General features: G+C 32.8%; 1 protein-coding gene and 1 non-coding gene across 2 annotated transcripts; both read right to left on the reverse strand.

Moving 5' to 3' along the window:
• Positions 1-515: 515 nt before the first annotated feature.
• Positions 516-10,292, reverse strand: LOC124899514. Its single transcript, XM_047414412.1, has 3 exons — positions 10,176-10,292; positions 9,507-9,650; positions 516-869 (listed from the first exon to the last, which is right to left on the reverse strand). Exons 1-3 carry the CDS (start codon positions 10,290-10,292, stop codon positions 516-518), a joined length of 615 nt encoding a protein of 204 aa, XP_047270368.1.
• LOC124899816 lies at positions 4,084-4,194 on the reverse strand. Its single transcript, XR_007057380.1, has one exon. It is a non-coding gene; the product is annotated as a small nucleolar RNA R71 (small nucleolar RNA).
• Positions 10,293-11,656: the final 1,364 nt, after the last annotated feature.

Here is an 11,656-nt window from a genome sequence, read left to right on the forward strand (position 1 = left end):
TCATTGATATTAAAGCCGACATCATTAGATTTAATTTATCACTGTTCCAACGTATTTTATTTTTGGATTAATCATATTATGTTTTGGAACTTATTTGGTTTATGGCCCTTATATCGGTATAGGTTTTGTTTGGTATGATTGGATGGTTGGTATGGGATGGTTGGACTCAGTTGGGTCGGTAACAGTTGTGATCTTATCCCAGAGTCTTCACGTGAGCTATTACACTATGTTGTTATATGCTCGAAATTCATTCAACCTAGGGCAAGCGGCTGGAGGGCAGGTTGGGTAACGTGGGTGGTCTGTGATCCCAGTCTGACTTGGGATGCCCATCACAACAAGGCCGTCATTCAGGTCGTGTCACCACAAGTTCAAGTATTTTGTCAAAAATAAACTACTGTCAAAACCCATAAAAAATAAACATCCATCAAAATTAGTATTTGTTACTAAAGAGCTGTTTTGTACTTCCCCACAAATAGTCTATCAAAAATTAATGCAAGACTACGAATACTTCGAAGCTACGAATCAACGTCATCATCATTAGTGGGAGGAGGATCAAGAACAACACCTTCTTGATCCCTAATACCACCAATACACTCAATAACTACTGGAAGAAAGTGAGTAGTAAGTGCTGGAATCAATTGCTTTACAAACTCCTCCAAATTTGTTGTCAGTATCGAAAAAACTGAAGGTGGTACTGATGTGGAGGCATTACAGGCACAAAGATTTTTTTCAAAGTAACTTTCAACTTTAGATCCAAGACCAAATAATCTCTTTATCTTTACTCCTCCCGCAACTTCATAATATGATTCCAATTGATCAATTTTAAATTCACACTGTCTTTTTTTCCGTATAATTTCTTCATACTTTTTCTGTAACAAGTGGAGATATTAAAATACTCTCAAGTTCCTGTTGCTTCTTTTATTTTCATGTATAATAAGAACTTTCGACAGATGTCAATTCAAAAAAAAAATCATATCATTAGATGTAAATTATGGACTGACGTGGAGAAGTCAGGAACGCTCACCAACAAAAGATTTTTCATCATAATTATGTGTATGGAACTCACTTGGAGTTGGATCTCTACCTATTTTAATAGCCTATACAAACAAATAAAAGTCAATAATTTCTTTATGAAGAATTAGGAGCAGAAAACCAGAAACCAAAGAATATAGCATCATAGCAGCAGACCAAAGAATATATCTATATATAGAGCATCAAACCAAAGAATATTGCAGCAAATTAACAATTTTCAGGAATTTAAAATTCGTTATAGACCAAAGAACATAGCAGCAAATCAAAGAATATAGCACAATATCAACAATTTCAAGGAATTTAGAATTAGACCAAAGAACATAACAACATACCAAAAAATATAGCAGCAAACTAATCAACAATTTCTGGAAATTTAGCTGCAGACCAGAGCATATAGCAGCAAAAACAAAGAATATAGCAGCAAACAAACCAAAAAAGTACTATACCATAAAATGACAACATTGCTATCCTACATGTAAAACAAAGTACTCGCAGGAGTTCAAAATGCTACATTGCTTCGACATGATTATCTTAAGTACCATAGTACTTGCAGAAGTTCAAAAAGGAATAAAAAGAGAGATGAGATCCTTGTGGCATGAGTAATTGATTTGAGATGGTTTATACACTTTTGTATCATTATTCTAGCTTATTTCGCTTTGTTTTTAGAGCAATTCGTGTGCTTTATGTGTTCATATTGATATAAATAAGCATTTAAATGTCCAAGTGTGCATTTACAATGTCCGAAGTATTTTTCAAACAAGTTTGTGCTTAATTTAGTAATTTAGAGTTCAACCCCGAAAAACTAGTTTTACTAACTTGAGTTAGGTGTGTATCTAGTTGGTCTTGGTGGATTTTAATGTGTTTAATTTATTTCAAATATTTTAGTGATGTAATTTTATGTGGAATAACTTGTTTGTAATGGGTAAAGTTCAATTTGTTTAAGTCAAGAGTGAGAATGATAAGTGGAAGAGCATTGCGAATTTGTCGTATCTTAGCGTGTATTTTGATTTATTGTTAAGAATATTGTATTGTTTTGATCTTTAATTTGTGGTGTATGACATTGTAGGAGGCTTAGTGAATTAAATATGGTGATATGTTGATGATTTAAAGGTAAAAAATTTATTGAAAATACACTACAAAAGACATGAATAAAGGATAGGACATTGTAAACTCAATCAAATTTTTAAACATAAATTTTAGTGAGACGACGCGAAGTGAATGCGTGGCATCGATGTGCCCAATGCGTTGAGCAACGCCTCACGTTGATAAGTGATACACAGAATCAAATCGCGCCAGCAACAGCTGGAGTTTTTTCCTATTCTAATTTGAATTGCATGGCATGGTTTTCTAGGAAAGAGGGAATCTTTATTAACGATTTTATAATCCTCTATGGGTTTGGAGAAAAAAATATTATTATAATATAAAAGGTGGACAGCTGGTACCATTATAAAATCCTTGTTCAAATTGGACAAATCTCGGGAAAAAGAGGACAATTAAATATATACTAAGGGGTCAACTCGATGGACGGCACAATTAGCAGGGAGAAGACACGGATTGGAGAAAAATAAAGCGGAGACGGCTTACACGGTTAATTAGGTGTTAATTTTTTATTTCATCTCTAATTTTTTATATCATGTATTCAATTATTTGAATCATAATTATGAATATTAATGGCTAAAAATTTCCTTTTCGGGATTAAAGTCAAGAACATAAGTATTATTGTTTTGGATTAATTTCATTAATTTTGCTTTATCATATTTGGTTATTTGTTTATTCTTGCTTTAATTATTTTATGAATTGATCACCCATAAAATACATATATTGTTGATCTTTTGATTTCGGAAGAAGGAATATGGAGATAGAACATGGAAATGAAGAAAGTTTGGATTTTTATTCTTTTATAAAATAAAGAACTAAACTTAGCGTCTAGGACAGGAATTTACTTAGATGCCTTACTTGATTCATACGTAGGATGATGACTTTAATTAACTTAATTGGATTATTACATCCCCGTTCAACGATGTAGTTGCAATATCAACATTAGGTAAAAGATTATAGGTTGGGAAACCATGATCATGCAATTAACCCCACGAATCAACAACCAAGATAAGCAAATTAGCGGATGAGATTTGATAACATAGTATGATTGTTCGGAGTGCTTCAACCCTGGGCTTTACTCCATTGCTTGTTCCAAGAATTTATTTTTCCGCATTATTTATTTTATTTTTTAATTTACAAAATAATTTGAAATTCTCTTTTTGGTTACTTTTGCACTAAGTTAATCTAGACGGTGAACTAAAATTAAATCGTTGTTAAATCAAGTCTCTGTGGGTTGATATTCGGCTTTCTTGAAGACCACTATATTACTTGATAGACCATGAACACTTGCGTGTGCCCTGTCAAGTTTTTGGTGCCGTTGCCGAGGACTTGTTATTTAGCAATTGTTTATTTTAGTTTTACGTTTAAATTTATTTGGTGTTTTTTACGCTTGGTCTTGGTTTTGTTTTTGCAGGAAACAGGTTTCAAAGTAGAAAGCTGGCAAGGGATCATGACTTGGTTGAACCAAGCTCTGAACCAAAGCAACTTTACCATCAACGCAGGAGAGAAGCAATCTTTCTCCCGAGAATTCCTCAATTCTAAGAAGACCAAGAGCATACTGTTCCTATGGCTGAACAACAAGCAGCTGGTAAGAAGGTTAGGGAAGTGGTAGTCCCACTTCCAACGAACTTGACTTCCCCAATTCAAAGACTGACAGCTGAAGGGAATTTCGAGTTGAAATACAATATGGTACAACTTCCTATTACCAATGGACAGTTTGCAGGGCTTTCACACGAGGATCCACAAGTCCACTTGCAGACCTTCATTGAGCTTACAGATACATTCACTCCAACCAAGGTGACTCCAGATTATGTGAGGCTGGCACTCTTACCCTATTCACTTATTGGGGAAGTTAAAAGGTGGTTGAATGCAGAGCCGGCCAGTTCAATCACAACATGGGATGACTTAGCCAGAAGGTTCCTCATCAGATTCTTTCCATCAGGCAAGACTGCGAGACTTCACAGTGAGATAGTGAGCTTTAAACAAAAGCCTGATGAAAAGCTCTATCATGCTTGGGAATGCTTCAAGGATCTTCTTTGACATTGTCCAGATCACCAACAGTATAATGATGTACTTGCTTATACTTCTGTAGAAGCTCTTGATCACAATACAAAAATTTTGCTAGACTCAGCCGCAGGTAGTCAAGCATTGAAGCTAACTTCTGATGAGTTGTACATATTGCTGAACCGCATAGCACAAGGAAATCCAGAGTGCCATTCAGATTCTAGAAGTACCACGAAAATAACTACGGGTATATTAGAGGTGGACCAATTCACAGCCTTATCAGTATAGGTTTCTGCCTTACAAAATTTGATCAACACAATATTCAGCACCATGAAATTGGGAGCAGCACAACCTGCAGCCACAGTTAATGCTATCCAATAAACTATAGGTTGGTGTGAGGTATGCAGAAATAGTGGTCATTCAGCGGTTATGTGTGCTTCAAATCCAAAATTTATGATATATGTTGGCAATGCTTAACGACTAAATTATGGTAATGCCTACAATATGAAGTGGTAACCTCAGCCACCAAATCAGTCATAGAATGCCCCACATCCACAGGCCTAATCGAATCAGTCAACTAGCAACATAAAAGAGATGTTGAAGCAACTCGTAGCTGGTCAAATACAATTGATTGCGGATCTGAATAGTCAAAGGGCAGAATTACAGAATCAGAAAGTGACCCAGAGAAATTTAGAGTTGTAGGTTGGGAAGATACAATAAGTGTTAAATACCAGACCATAAGGTAGTTTGCCTGCTGATACAAAAAATCCAAAATAAGTAATGACAATCAGCTTGAGGAGTGGTAAAGAGCTTCATGAAGAACCTCCCAAGGCAACAAAGGAGGTAGATGCTGAGGTGGTAACCCAACAGGTTTTCGATAGAGTTGTTAAAAATTCAAAGAAGTCTGAGTACTTGAAGGAAAAAGTTGCTGAAGAAGAAGTGAAAAAAAGGTTGTCACTACCCTTTCCTCTAAAGTACATAAAAGCGAAGGAGGATGCATTGTTCAAAAAGTTCATTGACACATTCAAAGAGTTGCATATTAATCTACCTTTGCTAGATATTTTGCAGAGTATGCCTAAGTATGCAAAGTACTTGAGGGATGTGGTGGAAAAAAAGGTGAAATTACAAGAGGTAGGAGCTATAACACACACTGAAGAGTGTAGTGCAGTAATGACACAAAAAATTCCTAAGAAATTGAAAGATCAAGGAAAATTTGCTATCCCTATTCATAGGTCCATGCATTGAATGATTTAAGGGCAAGTATAAATTTAATGCCCCTATCTCTATTTGAAAAATTGGGCTTGGAAAAGCCTAGATCGACCATCATGGTTTTGCAACTAGCAGTCAGCTCCATGGCATATTCGAAAAGAATGATTGAGGATGTCCTCTTAAAGGTTGGTAAATTTGTTATTCCTACTGACTTTCTTGTTCTTGATTTTGTGGCAGACGAACAGGTACCAATTATTTTGGGGCGCCCATTCTTAGAGACCTGAGGGGCTTTGATTGATGTTAAAGAAGGCACACTCAAGATGAGGTAGATGATGAAGAGGTGGTATTTGATGTTTACAAGGCCCCCATTGAAAATCCCTTATATAAAGATTTATACATGATCAATGTATTGGAAAGGGATGAGTGTAGGTTCCTAAGCAACTAAAGACCTCTTCCGACTACCTGATTGAGCGGCCTAATATGAAACCACCAATTCCCAACATGTTAAAAGGTAAAAAAGTTTGAAATGAATAAAAAAATCACTCCCAAAAGGGGGTAAAAGGGTGAAGGAATATGGTTGAGTTGATATGGGTCGTGTCGCGATACTAAATTAGGCGCTGCTTGGGAGGCAACCCAAATTAATTAGGTATGTTTTTTTTTAGTTTTTATTTCACATAGTTTTTATTTTTGGTTGAGTCACAGGTTAATGGGAAGTCTGAGTACCATAAACTTAAGCTTGAAGCATGACAAAGAATGAGTGTGGGGTCTCATAGATCTCCTTTATATGAAGATGCTACTAGCTAGGACTAGAGGCCTCAGGAAGTATTTCTATCTTTTAATTTAAAAGTTCACTTTGGGGATAAAGTAGATTTTTAAGTGTGGAGTGGGAAAATTTCTAATTTTTGACTCAATTTAAGAAAAAATTAGATTAGGAATAAGTGAGATATTCTTGTTGGTGCTATTTTTTATTACATAATGAAAGTGGGTTTGTTGGTAAAAGCATGTTGAATTGTGTGAATTGTTACTTTTGAGACTCTTAGGCTCATGTTTGTGACTTTAGTTTTGCAGCTTAATTTTGAATTTATGCTATTGTTTGATTCGGAGTCTATGATAATCCTATTAAGTTGAGCATGCACCATGTGCGTGTAAATATTTTTTGTATATTCCTTGTTGCATATGATGTCTAGAACTTGTCCGGTGTGTGTGAAGCAAAATAAAGAATGTGGTTTTATGAGATGATTTAGGCATTTCTTTGATAGCCTTGTTTTATACCTTCTTTTTGACCTACTCATGTACATTATCCTAGTTAACCCCCATTGATTCGTTAGCTTTTTCTTTGGTAGCCTTATTTGTAGCCTAATTCCTTCTTTGATAGACCATAATTTGATCCAAAAAGCTCCTAAGTGCTTTAATTGAAAAAATATTGAATTAGTAAGGAGTTTGAGAAATTGAAGAAGAAAAAAGTGAAATTGATGCCCCAAGGTAATAGTTATTGGTGTATAATTGATGTGTGATGGATGAATGTGATATAATTTATACTAAAAATATTTCCATGATTGTGGAAAAAAGAGAAAAAAAAATTTTGTGGTAGTAAACTATGTGTCCACCAAGTGTTTGTAAAAATGCTTAAAAGAGATGGGGCAAAAATAAAAGAATGGGTAGACAAAAATTGTGTCATTTGGCTGTATATAGTGTATTAAAGCATTTAGAGAGGATAATCACTATTCCCAAATAGTTCCTACTCATTCCTTAGCCTACATTACAACCCAAAAGAATCCTAATTGATCATAAGTCTTACATTCGACTATTAGTGTAGACTTACACTAAGGCAAGCCTATGGTTCATTGTGTGTAACTTGTGAATTCTTTGTGAGAGTGAGCGTAATTTGATTCTTGTACCCATTATGTTATAAATTACATTATTGTGAGTGATTATGGGTATCTCTCTTGGTATGAGGGAACATGTTTGATGAATCTGGGTGATTTGTATGATGTTCTTAATTGAGCAATATGCATGAGTTTGACACTTAGGTGAGTTAATTCTTGAGGTTAGGATGTTTTAGAGTAGTGTTCATGAGCTTTCAATTGTGTATATAACATGTTTTGTATAGAAACTTGCATTTCGTGTAGTCATTGTAGTACTAACTTAAGTGTCTTGCATTTAGTAGAAGTATAGCATCACGTTAGATTTTTATGCTTAGAGTAAAGAGTTGTTCGAGGACGAACAAGAGTTTAAGTGTGTGTGTATGTGGGGGGGGGGGGGGGGATATGAGGTGGTTTTATACACTTTTGTATCATTATTCTAGCTTATTTCACCTTGTTTTGAGAGCAATTCGTGTTCTTTATGTGTTCATATTGATATAAATTAGCATTTAAGTGTACAAGTGTGCATTTACAATGTTCGAAGTATTTTTCAAACAAGTTTGTGCTTAATTTAGTAATTTAGAGTTCAACCCAAAAAACTAGTTTTACTAGCTTGAGCAAGGTGTATGTCGAGTTGGTCTCGGTATATTTTAACGTGTTTAATTTATTCTAAATTTTTTAATGGTGTAATTTTACGTGGAATAACTTGTTTGTAATGGATAAAGTTTAATTTGCTTAAGTCAAGAGTCAGAATGATAAGTGGACGAGCATTGCAAATTTGTCTTATCTTAGCTTGTGTTTTGATTTGTTGTTAAGAATAGTGTTGTTTTGATCTTTAATTTGTGATGTATGATATTGTAGGAGGCTTGGTGAATTAAATATGGTGATATGTTGATGATTTAAAGGACGAAAATTTATTGGAAATACACTATAAAAGGTATAGGCAATGAATAGGATGTTCTACACTTAATCAAATTTTTTAACGCAAATTCCAGTGAGACGACACGAATTTAACGCGTCGCGTCGATATGCCTAACGCGTTGACCAACGCATCGCGTCGATAAGTGCTACACATAATCAAATTGAGCCGACAACAGCTGGAGCTTTTACCTATTCTAATTTGAATTGCATGGTACAGTTGTCTAGGCAAGAGGGAATCTTTGAAATCATTAGGGATTTTATAATCCTATATGGATTTGGAGAAAAAAATATTATTATAATATAAAAGGTGGACAGCTGGTACCATTACAAAATCCTTGTTCAAATTGCACAAATCTTGGAAAAAGGAGGACAATTAAATAATATACTAAGGGGTCAATTCGGTGGACGGCACAATTACTTGGGAGAAGACACGGATTGGAGAAAAATAAAGCGGAGGCGGTTACCCAGTTAATTAGGTGTTAATTTTTTTATTTAGTCTTTAATTTTTCATTTGATGTATTCAATTATTTTGATCGTGATTATGAATATTAATGACTAAAAAAATTTATTTTCGAGGTTAAAGCCAAGAGCATGAGTATTATTATTTTGAATTAATTTCATTAATTTTGTTTATCATATTTGGTTGTTTGTTTATTCTTGCTTTAATTATTTTATGAATTGACCACCCATAATATATATATATATATATATATATATATATATATTTGACCTTTTGATCTTGGGAGAGGGAATAGGGAGATAGAATATGGGAATAAATAAAATTTGGGTTTTTATTATTTTATAAAATAAAGAATTAAATTTAGCGTCTAGGACAGGGATGTACTTAGATGCCTTACTTGATTCATACGTAGGATGATAGCTTTAATTAACTTAATTGAATTATTACATTCTCGCTCAATGATATAGTTATAATATCCGCATTAGGTAAAAAAATTATAGGTTGGGAAACCATGATCATGCAATTAAACCTACGAATCAACAACCAAGATAACCAAATTAGCGAATGAGATTCGATAACATAGTATGATTGTTCGGAGTGCTTTAACCCTGGTCTTTACTCCATTGCTTGTTCCAAGAATTTATTTTTCCGCATTATTTATTTTATTTTTAATTTACAAAATAATTTGAAATTCTCTTTTTGGTTACTTTTGCACTAAATTAAACTAGACGGTGAACTAAAATTAAATCGCTGTTAAATCAAATCTATGTGGAATCAATATTCGGCTTTCTTGAAGGCCACTACATTACTTGGTAGACCATGTACACTTGCGTGTGTGTTGTCAGTAATGTTGAAAAATTATTTCAAAAAAATAGAAAAAATGTATACTCATTTATATAGTTCATGAAATTTATACTTACAAGTTTCTTCCGGTGCTTTCCAACTGTGATAGAGCCACATGTGTGTGTCCCAGTAGCTACTTCACGACCACCACAATGGTTCTTTGAGTTTATCTCTGACTTTTTAATGCAGTCTTCACTTTCCCAAATTTTCATCAACCTTTCCTACACATGGTAATTTATAAATTCTAGTTGAATTGTAGCTCTGTGATTTTTATATTAGAAATAAAATTCTTGTAGTATATTGCAGCCTTCTTCGACCATTGTTGCTTCACCATAATATCACTAACGAAAGCACCCCAGTAGAAATTCTTCTGAAATACAATTTAAAGTAATATAATTATTCACTTTGTAAACTAAACAACAAATTAAACTATCAAATTGGATAACGTCAAAATGATAAAAGTTGAGATAATTGTTCTGCAAATTAAAACAATTGTTGTGTGTTGCTTTCAAGTGGAATTAATGAATTTGAATTACATGTTCATTGCAAACTCAAATAAGTGATATGTGTTGTCGTATGAATACAACTTCTATCTCGACTATGATTTAAAAAAATATACCTTGAATTCTCAAAAATAACCATCTTTGACATCTTTTGAGACACCTTTCAAATTGATCCCAGTGGGATCAACTTCACTTTTAAAAGACAATGTAATGGAACTGGAGCATTTTGTAGAAGGTTCCAACCTTTACAACATCAAATCCAACAGCTCCAATAATTGATTTAACAATACATGCACCTTTTAGTACTATTATATAATTGAGGAACATCATCTCAACGTGTTTTTTCCCTGTCATACCCATTTTTTATCTAAGGTCAAAATGAACACAACATTATGAACTTTAAAAAGAATTAATTTGTACAGAGTCTCCACCTAAGTTTTAAGGAAAAATAGAAAACCTACTTATTTATTAACAAGTTTGATTTTTTATTTCAATCTGCGAACCAATTTAAATTCTAGGTAAGGGTTCAAATTATTTCGAAGGGAAGAGATTAGGCACCCAGAATCCACAAATGTGGTTCCCGACCAGACTTAGGTTTCTTATTAAAAGAGAAAAAGAAAAATCAATGTTTGTAAATACAAAAATAATATAATGCATATGTTATTGCAATATATATATAAACGCACGTAAAGATGCATAAACAAAATTATATAAGAATATATACAAAAGAAAGGAAAAGATTGAATAAAAAAGAAATTGATTTTAAAAAAAATTACATAATGTTTTTTAGTGTAAGAAGTGTGAATTATTTAATTAAATATCTAAATTAATTTTAATATAATTATTAACGGCCTAAATTTGCCTAAACTCATGATAAGGATTGTATAAATAAAGACCATCCCGGCTCACCACCCCAAAGATAAAGTTTTCACTATGATAATATTTGTACAAGTATAAAAATATAAAAGTACAACACAATTTAAAGTCTTCTTTAAATGTCATTCCCAACGAATATTCTCAAACACCTGTAACAAAAATGTTAGTAACAAATAAATAATTATCAAAATAAATTTAAAAGGTATGTGTGCCTATATGTATTTAAAAAATAAAATTTTTGCTAAAAAATGAGCTCGAATTAAATTTTAGATACGTCATGACTTCGAAGTGGTTGGTCAATGTGTTGACCTTCCTAAATCGCCTTGTTAAAACCTACCCTCTGAAGTTTTTCTCCCTTTTTTTTTATTTGTGTTATATTATGTAAAATTAATTAATCCAACTCATTATTTACGGATTGGAATAAATATACAAAAATATAGGTATTGATGTGTAATTACAGAAAAATATAAAGAATATTGAAATTATTGAAATGTAATTAATTTTAAAATATTTTAAAATAATGTGATGTCAATATTGTGAAAATTAAAGATGATAATGAATTGATAAAAATCCTAATATACGGAGAATTATCAATAAATTATAAAAAGTAAAAATATGAAGATAAATTGATAAAATTCTAAAGTAAGGATGAATATCAATAATTTATTAACAATTATAAAAAATATGTGAAAATTGTCCTTTGTGTTATTTAATGATTAGAAAGCCTGAAGACGTTAATTTTAATCATGGATAGCAAAAATTGGGTGTCAACAATTTTTTCTTTACATTTGAGGACGATGTAGAAGTCTTCAGATGAAAATGTTGACGTGTAGCCAATTTTTCTAGAT

The sequence above is a fragment of the Capsicum annuum genome, chromosome 6, assembly GCF_002878395.1.
Source record: "Capsicum annuum cultivar UCD-10X-F1 chromosome 6, UCD10Xv1.1, whole genome shotgun sequence".
Lineage (NCBI taxonomy): Eukaryota > Viridiplantae > Streptophyta > Magnoliopsida > Solanales > Solanaceae > Capsicum > Capsicum annuum.

Excerpts from the sequence above, each read along its gene's own strand:
- LOC124899514 (XM_047414412.1), bottom strand. The coding sequence starts at position 10,292 with ATGGGTATGACAGGGAAAAAACACGTTGAGATGATGTTCCTCAATTAT. Across the intron at positions 9,651-10,175 it reads TTGGATTTGATGTTGTAAAG|GAAAGGTTGATGAAAATTTG; the intron begins GTTGGAACCTTC and ends TACCATGTGTAG. Across the intron at positions 870-9,506 it reads GAAAGCACCGGAAGAAACTT|AAAAAGTATGAAGAAATTAT; the intron begins GTAAGTATAAAT and ends CACTTGTTACAG.